This window comes from Entelurus aequoreus, linkage group LG08 (assembly GCF_033978785.1).
Source record: "Entelurus aequoreus isolate RoL-2023_Sb linkage group LG08, RoL_Eaeq_v1.1, whole genome shotgun sequence".
Classification (NCBI taxonomy): domain Eukaryota; kingdom Metazoa; phylum Chordata; class Actinopteri; order Syngnathiformes; family Syngnathidae; genus Entelurus; species Entelurus aequoreus.
In genome coordinates, this window is record NC_084738.1 from 42,224,969 (window position 1) to 42,243,845 (window position 18,877).

The following is an 18,877-nucleotide window of genomic DNA, read 5'->3' on the forward strand; positions in this document are numbered from 1 at the left end:
TATCTACATTCCTACTCTCACCTATGGTCATGAAGTGTGGGTCATGACCGAAAGAATAAGATCGCGGATACAAGCGGCCGAAATGAGTTTCCTCAGAAGGGTGGCTGGCATCTCCCTTAGAGATAGGGTGAGAAGTTCAGTCACCCGAGAGAGACTCGGAGTAGAGCCGCTGCTCCTTCGCTTGGAAAGGAGCCAGCTTAGGTGGTTCGGGCATCTCGTGCGGATGCCTCACGAGCGTCTCCCTAGGGAGGTCCTCGTTGCACGTCCCACAGGGAGGAGGCCCCGCGGCAGGCCAAGGACCAGATGGGGGGATTACAACTCCTCTCTGGCCTGGGAACGCTTCGGGATTCCCCAGGAGGAAGTTGCTAATGTTGCTCTGGAGAGGGAAGTCTGGGGGTCTCTGCTGGAGCTGTTGTCCCCGCGACCCGATTCCGGATAAGCGGTTGAAGATGCTCTGGACCAAAAATCTCTACAAATTGTCTACCGCTTGCTATTGTTTCCATATCTGAGTTATTGTGTAAGTATATGGGGAAATAATTACAAATGTGCGCTTCATTCACTAACGATGTTACAAAAAAGATCAGTTATAATGTTGGATATAGAGAACATACAAACCCTTTGTTTATTGAATCACACATATTGAAATTTAACGAATTGGTGCATTTGCAAACAGCTAAAATGATGTACAAAGCAAACTATAACCTATACCCAAGAATGTAAAACAATTCTTCTCAACAAAAGAGAAATATAACCTCAGAGAAATGTTTTATTTAAAACATTTGTATTCTCGTGCAACACTTCAGACACTTGAGGAATTAAATTATGGAATGGATTAAGCAAAGAAATCAAAACAAATCACTACTTTGATTCAGTTTTAGAGACTGTTCATAGTACAGGTGTTTACAAAGTACAAAGAAGGGCAATTATGATAAACATCTTAAACCTTAAAAAAAAGATAATTTCATTAATCTGCCAGGTAAACCATAAATTACTTAACTATTTATTTATGAGAACTTTAATTATTGTGTACATGTTTAAATGTATTTATGTATTTAATATTTGTTTACTTACTTATAGTACATCCATCCATATATCCATTTTCTACCGCTTGTCCCTTTTGGGGTTGTGGGGGGTGCTGGAGCCTATCTCAGCTGCATTCAGGCAGTAGGTGGGGTACAAGTCGCCACCTCATCACAGAGCCAACACAGACAGACAAACAACATTCACACTCTAGGGTCAATTTAGTGTTTCCAATCAACCCATTCCCAGGTGCATGTCTTGTATTTAATTATTTATTTATTCACTGTTCTGTTAGAAACAGAGAACAAAGAAATGGGATAAAACTGCTGTGATATGAAAAGGCTGTATTGAAACGACTGAAAGTATCTGATGCATTGCATTATAATTGTGTGGTATGCATGTTCGGAATAAACTGAAACTGAACTGAAAAAGTGGCAAATTCTTAAAGGCTACGTCCACATCCTATGTGGGACAAAAATCCTTCGGAATTGGTCAAAGTACGACCGCTAGGATTTTCCATAAATCCAGTGTTTAACATACATGTCCAACTTCGTGTTCATTTAGGAGCAACACCATCACTCATCCTGCAGACAAGCCAATGAAAACTCAGCAAAAACAGGCCACCCCACAAGCCAAGTAACATTTTTCATTTTTGGCCCAAAGATATGATTAGTATTTTTATTTTTTTTGCTTGAGTGCAATTTTTGTTTGCTTTATGTGCAATACGGACGTGACACTGCCAAGTTCATTCATCAATTATGCAAGTGCATTAACCGCGACTGCACAGAAGGTAACAGTGATCATCACTCTTCTAAAAATGGAGCCTCGTTTAGAAGCCAGCAGAAACTAAATGAGAATCAGGAAACATCACTTTACCAGTAATTTGTAAAAAATACACTAGCACAAGTCATATTTTCTTTTTTATTTATGTTGCAATATTAAGAAACTTAAATAGCTTTTTTTTAATCTTAAAACGATCAAATTATACTGTGAAGAAAAGTCCTCATCTTGATGCACACAGTATAAACAATGTTTTCTAGAGTGTACATTTTCCTTTTGGGATATCACTTCATCCTTTAAAACTTAGTTTCATCCATCCATTTTCTACCGCTTGTCCCTTTTGGGGTCGCGGTGGGTGCTGGAGCCTATCTCAGCTGCATTCGGGCGGAAGGCGGGGTACACCCTGGACAAGTCGCCCCCTCATCGCAGGGCGTTTTTGTAAACATTTTAACGTAATATGTTGAAAATTTTCCTGCAAAGATTTTTGTTTTTACGCATACAAATTTTGTCCTGTGATAATTCAATGTTATTGTCATCATCTGGACGATATTTTCATAAAATTACGACTTCCTTCACACAATTTATGACTGCCTTGCAAAATTGTAACTTACCACTCTAAAAATCTTATTGCCAATATACTACAACTCTTTTTCTCACAAACATAACTATTCTAGCAATAATCCAACTTTCCTATTTTGTTTTCAGAAAGTTACAACTTTACAATATCATGACTTTGTCTTTCAAAACATTCAGACAATTTTCTTGCAACTCAACTTTTTTATTATCATGTTCCAACAAACTATAACTGGTTTCCTCATACAACTAATATGTCACATTATCAGGACTTTAAAGTCATTAAATTGCAACCTATTTTGTGTAAAATTTGAACTTTTTATTCCCCTAAAAATATGTTTTTCTTGTAATTTTGGGCTTGTTTATATAAAATGTAAAGACATTTCTTGTAAATTTCTTCTTTTTCTTTTCTTTTTTTGATCCAAAATATTCAACTATTTATATAAAATTACAACTTTATTTTATGCAAAATTACTATGTTTTTTCTTGTAAAATGCTGTCTTTTTTACGTAGTAACACAATTAATTTCTGGAAAATTACTCATCTTTGTTGCGAGATTTTTTTATCCTAGTGTTTCAATTATTTCATAAAGAATTGTGATTTTTTTTTGGGAGGGACAACTTTGTTTAATGTAAAATTAAATTGTTTTTTCTTGTAACATTTAGGCTTGTACCATGTACCATTGGTATCACATTTCTCATAATTTACTCCTTTGTTCTTGCAAAATATGTGAAATTACAATTTTTGTCTTGTAAAATGTAGAATTGCAACTAATTTCTTGAAAAAAAAAGAAAAAAAAAGTATACTAATGTTTCAACTATTTCATATAAAATTGCAACTTTATGGGGGGAATGATAACTTTGTTTCATGTGAAATTACTATATTTTTTTCTTGTAAAATTTAGGCTTGTTTATGTAAAATAAAATTTCAACTAATTTCTTGTAAATTACACATTTATTCCTGCAGGATTATTTTGTTTACATTTTTAATCTAAATGTATCAACTATTTTATATGAAATGTCAACTTTTTTTGGACGAAGGGCAACTTTATTTAATGGTAAAATTCTGTTTTTCTTGTAAAATTGAGGATTGTTTACATAAAATTCCTTTTTTGTGTGGTTTATATTGTTTTCCTTTTCATTATAGACTTTCAGATAGAGAGAGGATTTACAGTTTGTTGGTGTTTGCCAACACTGACCTATCCTATCTAGGCGTGCGGCCCAACATGAGACTAATCCATGGTGTCACCTCCTCCATGAAATTCTGTCAGATCTGCTTGGATATGCCATTAACTCCCACACATTCTGGAAGGAAAATGTGCCTGCTGGTCACTTTGCTTGTCATAAATGTTTACAGCGTGGCTCTCCGATTTGAGGGCAGTCATTTTTTTTTTTACTTTTCTATAAATATTGGTGGAGGTTAATAAATGTTAGCTGTAAAAAACATGATCCCTAAACATATATTCCATCAGGAATGGTAATGGCTGGACATATTTATTCACGCTTGTAAGCACGGCGGTTAGCAACCTTAACTTCGTGGCCGTCGAGGTCTTCAAGTCTGGCAGCAAGTCGTTGTGTATTCCTGTAGAGTTTATATAATCCTTCTTTCAATGATAAACAGTAAAACAGTTCTACTTTTGATTTTGTATTTCAACAGCATGGAAGGAATCCATGCATGATTACGGCTGATTTTTCCTATAAAATTCCAACTTTTTTCCATCTTGTTTCTGAGAATGTTATGACATAATCTTACAAAATAGCAACCAAGCTCTTATAAAAGGGTCACTTTATCTTCATAATAACAGTTTAAAAATATTCACATGACAATTTAAAATTTCACACTGAAACTACATTTTTCCCTGCATTATTGTGACTTAAATTTAATAATAATAATAATAAAAGCTGCAAGCAACGTTGATCCCCCCTGCAATCCGTGCAACTCTGGGTTCACGTGAGTCGGAGGGAACGCATGGCGGATGTGGCCATGTCCTTCCCAATGCCCAGACCCACCATCAAAAATTCAGGAAGATCCGAGCATGAGGAGAGAAGTTATGACCATTATAATTTTCCACCACAAGGGGGAAATATTGGTGTCAATATCAATGTCCAGTCATGATCAGTTGCCCTGCAGGCTCTGCCCTACCACGAATGCATACTTATAGGTACTGACCCATCCAGAACATCATCATCATTTGAACTAATTCTTATTAAGATCTGAATATGTGGAGCCGAGTTATAAATGTTGCAAGTTTTGTGGCGAGCCATCAAATTAAAGTTTGACGCAATACCGGACCCACATCCTATGACATAGGCAAAATCCCTCGCAATTTATCATCGCCCACCAGTCTAGTATCTGTCATTTTAACCGCAGCTCATTTGATCAAAGTCACTAGGTCATTAAAGTACGACCCATGTTATGACCTAAAAATGGTCGACGGAAACTAGGATGGCCAACTTCCTGTTTGTTTTCAAATATGGGTTCTTGAGAGGTTTACGTGCGTCCTGTCATTATAGACGCCTCCAGTGATTTCCGTGATAACACGTGAATATGGTAGCACGGGCTATCTATTCTAATTTTCAAGGTGGCGCGAGAGAGTGAATTTTGAAATTTCGTATTAGGGCCCCCAAAAATATAAACATTTTCGCCAGACCTAACACTCTTGCAAAAATTGGTGAGTTTTCATGCTCGAAAGTGTCTCCAAACTGCGATCAAGTGGGAGAATAATATTAAACAAAACCATTTCAATAGGCAAAAGCTGTGAAGGCCCTAATAATAATAATGTTTAATTTAAATACAGAATCCATTCTTGATTCAACTCGATATTCAATGCAAACCGGTTCTCGCAATATACTGTATGATTTGGTATAAAAGGGATAATAAAACCGTTTCAAAACAAGTTACAAGTTACAAAAGTTTCTCTTTTGGATATGACGTATGTTTGCAGCCAGTAAGCGTGGAAAATGTATTTTAAAATTATTTGTTTTAAACCGATTTAGAATCACGATGAATAAGAATTGCAATTTGGATGAGAAGTGATTTTGTTCAGCACTCCTATTTATTAATATAATAAAAACTGTAAAAAGCCCACTTGATTCTTGGGAAAAACTTTTTTTCTAGTCAAATTGTTAATGTCCTCTTCTCTATTCTGGTAACTTTTCTATATTCTTGTATTTTTCACTTACTGTTTGTATGGCTTTTTTGGGGGTAGTACTTTTTTCAGTGACTTTGGGTTAAACATTGCACTAACCAAGAAATATTGTGTATGACAACGTTAATGGGGAATACAACATGAAATCCCCCAGTGGACCAAGGACTATGGCACTGATGATAGTGTCATTGGTAGGTTCTGTACCACATCCCCCCAAGGACAAACAGCCTACAATGCATGTTCTTTAAGCACTTACACTACACTAAGTCATGCGCCGCTTGTATATTTCATCCAGAATTCAAAGTGTTTACCTGTGCAAAAGGGCATCGGGGCGCTCCACATCCCGTTGAGTTGACAATTCCTAGACGACTCTCCTTTCAGCTGCCTGCCGCCCAGACAGGAGTATCGAACCGTCGAGCCGAACGTGAACTTCTCCCCATGCAAGGCGCCGTTCGGGGGCGAGCCAGGATGGCCGCAGTCAACCACTGGAAAGGGTACATAGAGTATTTTTCAACTGACTAGAAGCAGATCGACTTCATTCTGGGACTTAATTGGTGGTAACTGACCGATACACTCAGGAAGAGGTTTGTCCCATTGTCCTGTGGGTTGACAGCTGAGCACAGGTGATCCAAACAGGTAGTACCCCGGGTTACAGTCGTAGAACACCACGGTGCCGAAGGTGAAGTTCCCGTGCTCGATTTTACTCTGACGGATGGAGTTGGCCGGGATGCCGGGGTCGGAGCAATTGACCACTGTAAATACAGGACAGGGACATATGGACAGCAAACACAAAGGGACAGAGAGAGAGAGACGGAGAGACAAAAGTACGGTATGTGTTATTTGGCATTAACCTTTGAGGGTCACTTTTGTCCTCCCTCTTTTGACAAAGTTGTAAACAACCGTGAGTTATGAAGTGAAGGACACATTGCAAACTACACTTCTTGTCATGAAACATTTTTCATTTAAAATTGCAAAAAATTGCTCGTTGAATTACGACTTTTATCTTGTACAGTCGTCCATCGCCACATCGCTCTGGCTACAATAACTAAAAATAGCAATACTGCAGTAGATGAGACCATGGCTCCTACAGTCACTACAATATGTGTCTTATATACTTTGTTATTATTATGTCTGCTATATTGGATTAAAAGAGTGTAAATGTGACTATGTGGGTGTTATTTAATTTCTCGATTGCCCTAATAATGTTGAAAAATATTTTTAGAAAGTCGTAAATATTTTTTTTATGCTTTTATGAAATAATATTTTTTTGAGAATAACTGATTTTTGTTTGCTTTTGTTGTGATTCTAACTTTTCTCGCAAAGTACCTACTTTTTTCCACCATATGATGAGCTTGTTATCATGACTTGTCATGACAGGTTTGGACTTTATTTATGTTCCTGTGCTTTGTATTCAAGCGCTCTTATTTTCACTTCCACTCTCTGTATATCACCTGCTCTCCAGTCTGAGCACTGGTTTCCTCACCTGTCCCAGATTGGCAATCAGGATGCTTTATTATTACAGTCCTGTCCTCTGGACGGGGCTGGGTCTTTGTTTTGCTTTTTGCAGCATAGCTTTCCCTGTGCTTGCTTTATCTGTTTTGGCCTTTTTGTGCACTTCCCCGCCGCACTATTTTTTCTGTTAATAAATAAATGTTTACCTGCATTTCGCCTGCCGTCTGTGCATCCTGGGGTCAGGACAACTCTACCGTGACACGTTCCAATCTTTGCTACACTGGAACGTAACACTTGTCTGATAAAATAGCAACTTATGTCGCATAACTGCAAATGCATCATATTGCGGATTTTACGTAGAAAAATACACTTTTGTTTCTGATAAAATTGTAACTTTATAAAAATGTCACTTCATCGTCACAGTATTGTACCTTTTCCTCGAAAAATTCCAACCTCCTAGTCAACTGCAACATTTTTTCATAAACTTTTATCTTGCAATACTGTTGTTTCTCGAAATGTTACAAACGATCAGATAAATAAAATAGATACAAGATACAGTATATTTTAAAAGACCAACCTTTTTTCTCCTAAATATTTAAATTCTATCATTGAACGTTGCAACTTGTTTTCCTTCTCGCGTTCCAAACTTGTTCTTGTTATTTTACAAGTTATGATACAATAATACGTCTTTCTTGAAAAAACGATGCCTTGTCAAATTAGAACTTTATTTATGAGATTATGACTTATTCCTCATAAAAATGCAATTTTTTTTCCTGCAGAATCATGAATTTTATCTAATAAAAAAGCAACCGATTTATCATAGAAAGTTGAAAACTTTTAGCGTTACAATATTGTTTTCGTTATTTGACATTTTATTATACAATTTTATATATATTTCTTAAATGTTTTATGTAAAAATGATGCCTTGTCAAATTAGGACTTCAACATATAACATTATAAGATTATCCAAACTTTTTTCCTACAATATCACAAATACATGTTCTAAAAGTGCAACCGATGTCTCATAAATATCGCAAATTTGATCATTTTGTTTTCGTAATATTACAACATTTCACTATAAAATAGCAAGTATATTTACTAATATAATTATGGTCTTTATTTCTCATGACATTTCAACATTATTCTTATAAAAGCTCCACATTTTTTCTCATAAAACTGATACGTTTTTCCCCATGAACAATTACGAGTTTATCTTCACGTAAATGACAATGATTTTGCAATGCAAAAGTGTTAGGTCTGAATGAAATGAAAGGACAGTTAGGGGTGAATACACTTAACTTTTTTCCCCACCTTTACACGTCGGGGGCGGGTGGCTCCACTGGCGGTTGGCCTGGCAGTGCGCGCGGGGGGGACCATCCATTTCATAGCCCCGGTTGCAAATGAAGCTGACCATGTCGTTCAGGTTGAAGCCGTTGCCCACCGTACGACCATATATGGGACTTCCTGGGTGGCCGCAGCTGATTGCTAAAGGGAATGAAGGCACAAAGGTAATAAAAAAACAACAACCTGCCAACAAAAAGTAGATGTAGATGTAGTTTTTATTAACTCTACAAGACGGCAAGAGCTGCATGTGATGTATTATGAGCAGTTTTATTTTCCTCTACATGCACTTTTTTAAGACTTCGAAGTTTCTTTATTATCAATTTTTCCATACTGCGGTTTCTGAGGTGGCGGGTAGGCTTATCTCTTTACTGCTTACGGTTTTTGTTGTTACAAAATTATGCATTTTTCCAAACCTTAATATAAACTAGCAGCTGGCTGAGAAAGGACTCTCGGCCAATCATGGGGAACATGACCAAGCCTTGTTTTACAAGATGCTTTATTTGTCATTGCACTTAAAATGTACAACACGATTTGTTTACAGTGAACCCGTCCAACAAACAGAAAAACAGTTTTACAGGGGGTAGACAGGACGGAAGGCTGATGTTTCACCACATTGGTGGTGCCTCATAAAAGATTGGGGGAAAAAGCCACCTCAAACTGTGCTCCTGTTGGAGGCAAAATGCAGCTTAGGACGTTTAGATTAGGTCGCGTAGCTACATTCCAATGCTTGTCTACTTTAATTGTCAGTTCCTGGTCCTCAAATTGATCATATTGATCAAAATTTAATAACTGATCACAAAGCGGAAAGCTTCTCCAAGATGTTATCCAGTTTGTGATTTAGTTCAGGAATTGCCACAGTCTGGGTGCTTACAGCCCAGCACCATCGCATCAATCATGACAGGCAGCTTCTGGGTACCTTCAATGGCTGCCCTCTGCTTCAGAATTTGTCAATACACCAGGGAAACGCTCAATTCGATCAAAACATGCCCTGTTATCATAGTTCAGAATAGGTAGATAACGTCGACCCTCAATTTCTCCCACACGTCCATCGCCGAAAACTTGCTGTCCAAACCGACAGGTTCCCCCAAACTCGAGTTTCTCATGGAAAAAAATGGTGTCAATTGCATTGAGAAAAACCAGTCAATTAATTCCATGTTTTAGATTTTCAGAACAGTGCGGGGAGAGGCTGTAAAAAAGTTGGGACGAAGAAGCAAAAGCAGGGAAAGATCAGGGAGAGGGAAGGGAAGTGTCCACCTTCATTGAGAGCAAGCAAGAAGTAGCACAGCAGCGACGGGGGGCAGGTAGCGGGTCTTCCTTGGTAAATAAACCCGGCTTGAGAGAACTCCTTTGTGTTGTTAAATATGTACATTGCCACCTCCATTTATCTGTTTTCTACAGTGTATTGCATCAATGTTCATGAGTATTAAAAATAAGTGTTTTTAAACGATCAGATTAATCACACTTTTGCATTTTGATTCATTGCAATAAATTACTCGCATGGACAATTTATATTTGTTTAAAAAATATATTTTGACACAAATGCAATTTTGTTGTTAAAATGTCATGCAGGAACATTTTTTTCAGTGTTTTACTTGAATGCATTTATTTGTTCAAAACTTGCTGACAGTTTTATCTAAAGTACAGTCTTGGTGTATTCAAATCCAGTTAGGCAGGATATCTTGGTCGTTTTATTTCTTGTTTTATACATTTTTTATGTAATTATTACATTTTAGTATTTTTAGGTGATATTTTACTGTTGTATTTTATTCATCCTTCTGTGTTACAACGTAAATTTGACACTGCCTGCTCTTATTTTTCAAAATGTTTCTTATGTCTGTACAGCACTTTGGCCAACTGGGGTTGTTTTTAAATGTGCTATAAAAATGAATAAACTGAACTGAACGGAACTATTCTGAAGTCAAATTCACCAGTCGGAGTCTCCTCGTTCATCTTTGCACTTAGACATTGACCTGATCACTGACCATACAACAACCTGCTACGGCTTTTAGGTAACAATCCACGGTTAAGGTAAAGAAGCATGTGTGCTCAGAATAAATGTATACATGATTCATGTGTTTGCGATTAATTGCGTCAGTTAACATACTAACTTTGACAGCCCTAACCTAAAGGCATTCACATTTTTAGTTGCGGGAAAAATATTTAAAACAAAAAAAGTCTGACGGGGTCCCGGATTCCCCTGATAAAGACTGCTGCTCCAAATGATCATTATATTTAAAAAATATCTTGGGTTTAAAAAGTTTTCAAGATTTCTTTCATGAAATCTCTTTTTGCTAGCAGTGTTAACTGGTATTTGTATACAGTATGTAAAGTTGTATTTGTGCCTCATTCCTGTGAGAATCCTGCGTGTGACCGAAGTATTAAGGGGTGGGGCTAACCAGGCCTATCTGCAGTGTGTTCAAACAACCACCAGGTAGCATCAGTGACCAGATGATACCATATTATCTCTTTCTCTTTCAGACTTATCAGGTTTTATCAGGTCCTATCAGGTCGGTCACGCATTCTTTACTCACGCTTAAAATGAAGGATGAGGCAAAAATCATCATCTTAAAAACAAGTTTTGTTTCGCAAATACCACTATTTTTTGCTAGCTCACGGATAAGCTTACACACACAGATCCTTGTTGTGAATGAGGTTAATATTTTAGCCAACAAATGTGCATTTCAATCTATAAACTTGTATTTTCACAAGTATTCCAGTATTTTTTATGTACAGTATATGAATATATTTCTAAAATAATTTTCTTTTAATTGTTGATCTCCCTTGAGCCTGCATATGGTACTTGTACCACAGTTTAAGAATCAAAGAACGGTGACATTAATTGATTGGTTGAAGCTTTTATTAGTAGATTGCACAGTACAGTACATATTCCGTCCAATTGACCACTAAATGGTAACTTGTTTAAGTCACGTAAATCAATTCATGGTAGTAATAGTAATAGTGGACTCCAGTAGTAATAGTAATAGTGGACTCCAGATACAGATGAAATGTATTTGTGTTATTGTTAGTACCCTCAAAATCTAAACAAACTCGGTTCAATTTCCAAGTGCAACATGGTGATGACTTAAGACTTTTATCATGAGCTCCGATTTCCAAAAGCATCGCATAATAGCAGCTGGCCAGTGTAATTTAGACACATCTATATTCCATAAACGTTTGGGCTTTTCATTAACCATTACTCCATTTTCTGCTGCAATTACATGATTGATTCCCCTGCGACAAAAGAGGGACGCGCTTGGCCACATAATGCACATAAAAAGATCACGTTGGGCTGATTCATAGATATTTATCTCCTTCATCAGGCGGCGGCGGAACACCCGGCAATTTACCGATGTCATTTTGGGAAATATTGTCAGGGTGGTGTTGCCTTTTGGAGTGTCCGTCATCTGGCGTGGTGATTATTCGTCCCGTTTGCTTGATTCAAAGTATGCCGCGCTGACAAGGCTTTTTTTGAAGTTTGTGCAAGGGGACAGCTGGAGAGGAAGAGGAGCGCGAGCGAGGCTGACAAAGGCAAGAATGGGAAGGAAGGAAGGAAGAATCAGAGGTTTTTCTTTCCGGGCCCAACTGCGTGTGACACCATCAGCACACCATAGCCTCATCATTACGTGCGTGCCTCGAACCTCCATAATTACAGCCTCATTTGCCTGCAAAATGATTTCTTCCTCAAGATTTCTTGCATAAATAAAATCAGAAACGCGTCAGTTAGAGACTGAATGCAGAAATAGTAATTAACACTATAATAATGTTACTTTCGGGTCACTGCTAAAGACAATGAGCAAAAACTATTTCTGCTTCCTGTGTTCTCCTCTAAATTATATGAAATTATGAGAGTAATTGCAAGAAAGAAGCTGAGATCGTTTTTGTTCATTATTATAATTATTTTCATCCGCACTTTAATTACGCACAGCGGTTGCATTGCAAGCTAGTACCATTGTGTGTTGTGCTCGCGCACAGTGTGCGTGTGATGCGTCAGTGCGTTAGATTTGTGGCAGAAGTGCTTGTAGTTAGTGCATGCTTCGTGCTGCCCCTGCTTGCTACTCTCTGCTTACAGCTATCGCCGCCAGCTAGCCCCTGGGTGGGTGAAAAGAGGAGCCGAGTGTGTAAGCCTCCTCCTGCTGGTACAAAGCCTCTCCACCACCAAGACTCCTGTGGTGCCTCCTCGTGGCCACACATGGTAAACTGCGTCTTTGCGGACACAGGCAAAACTGTAGGGGATCTCGGAGCAGCAGTGGGGCCCAGAGGCGAGGCGTGCAGGCCCACCAGTGTGTGGACACGCCCTGGCGTCCGCTAACCACTGCCCCATCTATGGGTTAAATAGATTCTCCGCGGGTCGCCACCTTGTCGTGGTGGAGAGCCTTGTGTGTTCCAATGAACCTAAGAGCGATGCCGTCGGGAGCCTCGGCTCCTGGTAGGTTCAACCATGGCGGTAAGGTCAAGGGGGAGGTTCCAGACGAAGCGCGATCCAAAAACCTCAACGGCGGAGCTGGCGGAGGATGACCCATCGCCCCCGGCAGTGAAGGCGGATGAAGGTTAAGGGTGCCTCACTGCCTACTGGGTGCACCGTGTGTGTTTGGCTACGGGAGTAAACCCCTAACGACAAATCTGTTGTGAAGACCCGCATCAGGCAGCCATCAACAGACCGGTGTGCTGGCAGTCTTCTGCAACTCCTTTCTGCAGAAGGTCGTCATGAGCTCTTCATGCCACTGGAAGATGTAGGGGGGAGCCAAGGTAGTGAGGGTAGTGACTGCGCACCACTTCCTTCACTTTAATCTACTCCTCGCACAGGCCTGCTCCAAACACCCCCACCCCCTTTCCCACCCCATCCCCTCCCCTCCAAGTCCTGCGGCGATGGAGAAGGGTGGCAGATACAGGTCAGGATGTGACTGGGAGTATCTAGCCCAACTCTGCACGCAGGCGGCGTGGGATAGACGGTCGCTGAGGTACGGGACGGAACAGCGTGTCTCTTCGGCAGCTCCCCACGTGACTGAGCAGCCCCACCCTGCTCACCCTGAGATGGGAAATGCCTAGAAAATGTGGCCTAAAAATGGTCTGTTCCTCCACTCCCGGGCAGTCTACCGCAGTTGCCGGGTCATCCCCCCATGCGGTCGAAAACACAATAATAAAACCAGACTGACACTCACACTAGCGACTTGGAACGTCCGTACGCTTTTGGATGTGCGTGATGATTCATCTCGTCCCCGCAGAAGAACAGCGTTGGTGGCGCACGAACTGAAGAGGTATAACATCGACATTGCGGCCCTTAGCGAGACCCGCCTCCATGGGGAGGACTCCATAGCCGAGGTGGGAGAAGGATACACTTTTTTCTGGAAAGGGCTTCCGGAAGGCTCCCGCCGCCTCCATGGTGTAGGCTTCGCTGTGCGGACCTCCCTACTTCAGAAGCTTCCCGAATCTCCAGTTGGCATTAGCGAAAGGTTGATGACCTGGAGGATTCCCCTCACCAATAACCGTTACTGCACCCTCATCAGCGCCTATGCCCCAACACTGATTGCCGACCCTCAATGTAAGGAAGAGTTCTATGCCTCCCTGCACTCCGCCATCAGCAAAACACCACTCACTGACAAGCTCATCCTTTTAGGGGATTTTAACGCAAGAGTGGGCTCGGACAGTGTACTGTGGAGGGAAGTGATGGGTCGGCATGGTGTTGGTAAGCTCAACAACAATGGTCTCCGTCTTCTCACTCTATGTTCTGAGCATCAACTGGTCATCACAAAAACCTTGTTCCAACTGAAGAACAAGTACAAAACATCCTGGCAACACCCTCGCTCTAAACACTGGCATCTTCTAGACTACATCATCACCCGCCACGCGGACAGGAAGGAGGTGCGCATCACTAGGGCCATGCGTGGAGCTGACTGTTGGACTGACCACCGCCTGATCAGAACAAAGATTGACTTAGAAATACGTCCTCAACAGAGAAAAACACCACCTTCCCGAGGCTCAACTGCGATGCACTGAAGTCCACGCACTCCGTCGACCAGCTCAGGAAAAAGGTAGCAGATCAGCTGTTCAAGATTCCTGAAGTACCACCAGATCTGGACACTGGACCTACCTGGAGCACCCTACGCACTGCCCTCCACCAGGCGGCCGTGGAGTCTATAGGGTACACCAGAAGGCGACATCAAGACTGGTTTGACAATAGTGCGCCAGGAATCTTTGACCTGCTTCAGGCAAAACACAAGGCCCTTGCAGCTCACCTATCAAACCCTCAATCCACCGTCCTGAAGGCTCAGTTCATCCGTCTCAGAAATGAAACCCAGCGCACCCTCAGAGCCATGGAGAACGACTGGTGGACCCAGAAGGCACTTGAAATACAACATCACACAGACACCAACAACTCTCATGCCTTCTACGACTCCATCAAGTCCATCTATGGCCCACAGAGGAAGAACATCACCCCAGTTAGATCAGCTGACGGCACCACTCTCTACAAGGACAAACAACAGATCCTGGACAGATGGGCTGAGCACTTCAGGGTACTGTTGAACACCACAAACCCTGTACAGACAGACATACTCTCTGATCTCCCATGCCTGCCCCCTGTAGACTCACTGGACTCATCTCCCAGCTTCTCAGAAGTACTCAAGGTCATCAAGGGTCTAAAAAACAACAAGAGCCCAGGCCTTGACGAGATCCCGGGAGAAATCTTGAAGCACGGTGGATATCTCCTGCACCGCAGAATGCACCAGCTGATCACTGCCATCTGGTCGTCTGAAGTCATCCCGCAAGATTGGAAGGATGCTAACATCATAACGATCTATAAACGCAAAGGCGACAAAGCAGACTGCGGAAACAGCAGAGGTATCTCCCTACTATCCGCAGCTGGGAAGGTGCTAGCAAGGATCATGTTACATCGTGTAGCAACTCATGTAACCGAAAACATCCTGCCCGAATCTCAATGCGGCTTTAGACGTGATCGGAGCACCGCAGACATGATCTTTGTTGCCAGACAGGTACAGGAAAAATGCAGAGAACATCGCAAAGACCTGTACATGGCATTCATTGACCTGTCCAAGGCCTTCGATACAGTAAACCGGGACTTGCTGTGGGAAGTACTTAGAAAACTAGGTGTACCAGCAAAGTTTTGCAAACTACTGCGACAGCTACATGATGGCATGCAGGCCTGTGTGAGCAACGGCGGCCAACAATCCCCATTTTTCAGTGTGAATGTGGGGGTCAAGCAAGGGTGTGTCCTTGCCCCAACCATGTTCATTTCCACTGTCACCCTCCTGTCCCATAAACACCTGGACCCCACAGATGGGATTCAGATACAATACCGGCTAGATGGTAACATTTTTAACATCCGTCGCCTCCAAGCCACCACTAAACTCACCACCCAGCATATTCTGGAACTACAGTATGCAGATGACTGCGCTGTACTTGCACACTCACCAGAGTCTCTCCAGCGCGCACTGAATGTGGTAGCCTCCATCTACAGTGCCATTGGTCTTCAGATAAACACCAAGAAAACACAAACACTCGTGCAGGAGTTCACTCCCCAGCCAAACACGCCGATCTTCACCCTTGACGGGCACCCATTAGCCACCGTCCCTCATTTTACCTACCTCGGTAGCACCCTGTCGCCATCCTGCACCATTGACGATGACGTCCAGGCCCGTATTGGCCTGGCCTCTGCTGCCTTTGGAAGGCTACGGTCCAGGGTTTTCTTGAACAGGAATCTAACCATCTCCACCAAGACAGCCGTGTATAAGGCAGTCTGCCTCTCCACGCTGCTCTATAGTTCTGAAACCTGCACACCCTACCAGAGGCACATCCAGAGTCTTGAGGCCTTCCACATCCGCTGCCTCCAAAGGATCCTAGGTCTAACCTGGGAAGACAGGGTGCCCTACACTGAAATTTATGACCAACACACCCAGCATCACAGCACTCCTTGGCCAAAAACACCTAAGATGGGTCGGACATGTGATCCGTATGCCAGCCCACCGTCTACCCCGTCAGATATTGTATGGCCAGCTTTCAGTCGGTCAAAGGTCTGCCGGGGGCCAGAAAAAACGGTACAAGGGCCACATTAAAACTCTCCTGAAAAAGTGTGACATCAAACCACCAGCACTGGAGTCCCTGGCTGCTGACCGCCAGACCTGGAGCTCTACCTGCCACCAGGGAATCACTCATCTTCAGGAGAAGTTCACAGAGCGGAGAGCACAGCGGCGTGCACAAAGACACCAACGTACCACAGCACCAGCGACCATCACCGCTGCCTTCCCCTGCCCCTCCTGTGACAAAGTCTGTGGATCACGCATAGGCCTGAGCAGCCACCTGGCTATGCACAGGCGAAAGGCACAACAATAACCAATCCAATACTTCGTTTAGAGCAACGTCATCATCGACATCGATGGACTGCCATAAGCAAGTAAGTACCATAAAGGATGTGACTCATAGTGGGCTTGATGACTTTACTATGTTGAACAATGGAATTCAGTATCTTAGATCACAAGTATCAAACTCAAGGCCTGGGATCCAGATCTGGCCTACCAGATGGAAATAATATGCGTTGCCGCAAATTTCTCATGCATTGAAATGCTAATGTTGAGAGATATGCCCTCACTCGCTTCACTACATAATGACAAACATTGGTATACAGCTGGACAAAGTTTGAGTTTAGGAATGGAACGATATGAAAAAATCACATGACAGTTTTCGTGACCAAAATGATCACGTTTATCATTATTATCGGGGTATTGCTGAATGTGCTCAAAAAGTACTAAAATCTTAGTACAACATATTTTTTTCAAATAAGTAGACATAGTGTTAGAAAAGTCACTATTTTGCATGATTTGTGTTACTTATGCCTCACTGATAATGTTTTTGTTGTATTTGTTTTAATGACTAAGCTTGTATTGTTTTAAATATTGGTTTGTACTGTAGCACTTTAAGTTGTATTTAAATGAAAAGTGCTTAGCAAATACAATCTAATATTATTATTTCTGGCGGGCATTGTGGCGTCCTATTCTGTTCAGCAGTCCTAGAATGCACGTGGAGACACCTACGTTTTATATTTTTTGAGTATACGATCACTCTGTTCTAAGAGAGCACAGGTTGTAGGTTCAATATGCGAAATTTAATAGGGTTAGGTTTTGTTCACACTGCAGGTCAATTCCGATTTTTTTGCCCATAAGCAACCTATATCGGATTTTTTCATGTCAGTGTGAACAATGCAATTCCAAAATGTATATATCCGACTCAGGCCTCTTTTGTATGTGGAAACAATTCAGATATATATGTGATGCGTCCTAAATGTGAACGCTGCTGTGCTCAGGTTGCGTTCATCCATACAGAACGTCATCAGAAAGCGATAAGCGTCATAATTATTCGCCAAAATAGACGGTTACAAAATAAATAGTTGACAACGGAGCAGAAAACAGGTGAAAATAATAGTTCCACCACTCCTGCTGTCTCCGACTGCTCGCCCAAGCAGACATCGGAGCAAAATATCCCGTAAAACTGCCAGAGCCAAAATACTTGACATATTCCTTCTTAATCTTCTAAGCACAATAATTCGGTTCAGAAAATGTTGACTTTGCACAAAATCCCTAAAATTGCCACAAATGCACCAGTACTGAGGCCGACTAGAGTTGAAGCCATGTTTACTTCCGTAAACATTGCATTGCGTGCGACGTCATAACGTCATGTCCACATGTGGGTCAGATTGCATTCACATTAGAAATCACATTTTTTGTCACGCCAACAGCCACTAGAAAGATAGGATTTTACAAACAAAAATCTCAATTGGACATCCGACCCTGCAGTGTGAACATGGCCTTATTTACTCAGACAGTAATGTGTGTATATAAATTCAGATTGACTTAGACTTAGACAAACTTTAATGATCCACAAGGGAAATTGTTCCACACAGTAGCTCAGTTACAATGATGGGTGATTGGGGTATGTTGTTTCTTTTAATTGGGAAATGTGTTCATGTTTCTTGTTTCTATGTTAGCAATTTGTTAGTGAGCTGGCAGCAGTTAGTCTAAGTTTATCAAAGTGCAGCTATCAATCACGGTTTTTCCGTCATTTTAATTTTAAACAGTCACACAGGAGTTTTCATTATTTTTGAAGACGGGCTAATTAGATGGCATTGTTGTCCTTTTTAACTTCCCTGATCACATCATTATTACCGTTAATCATTAAATCCCTATTTGAGTTGTTTTTTCTATTTTGCTGAGGAAACATCGGACCAGTAGGGACATAATGTTTTCAGCAGCGCTAATGTTGTGGTTCCTTTTGCATCAAACAACGTCAGGGGATTGCCCAAACATTGTTATTACTATTACTAGCACACACAAGAGGTGGGCATCCAGCAGTTTAGAAAGGAATTCTCACAAGAACTCAAATATATGCCCCATCAAAACATCATGGGAAGAATTGTTGACAGGGAGTAATTTTCCTTGTTAAATGATTGAAAAAAAGTGGGCACTTTTCTTATGCAGGGCAAAAGGGCAGGTGCCGGAGCACCATTTGGGGTCTAACTTACAGTAAAAGAGTGTTTTTCAAATACTGTGCCGC

The 18,877-nt window shown here is 41.2% G+C and overlaps 1 protein-coding gene across 2 annotated transcripts in view; it reads right to left on the bottom strand.

Moving 5' to 3' along the window:
- csmd3b (CUB and Sushi multiple domains 3b) overlaps positions 1-18,877 on the bottom strand; it is an 822,373-nt gene that overhangs the window by 43,461 nt on the left and 760,035 nt on the right. For both annotated transcript variants that reach the window (XM_062056514.1, XM_062056513.1), the window contains 3 exons: positions 8,273-8,458; positions 6,088-6,273; positions 5,833-6,006 (listed from right to left, as the gene is read on the bottom strand). In XM_062056514.1, coding sequence (XP_061912498.1) covers positions 5,833-6,006; positions 6,088-6,273; positions 8,273-8,458 — 546 coding nt within the window. The remainder of the gene's footprint in view (positions 1-5,832; positions 6,007-6,087; positions 6,274-8,272; positions 8,459-18,877) is intronic.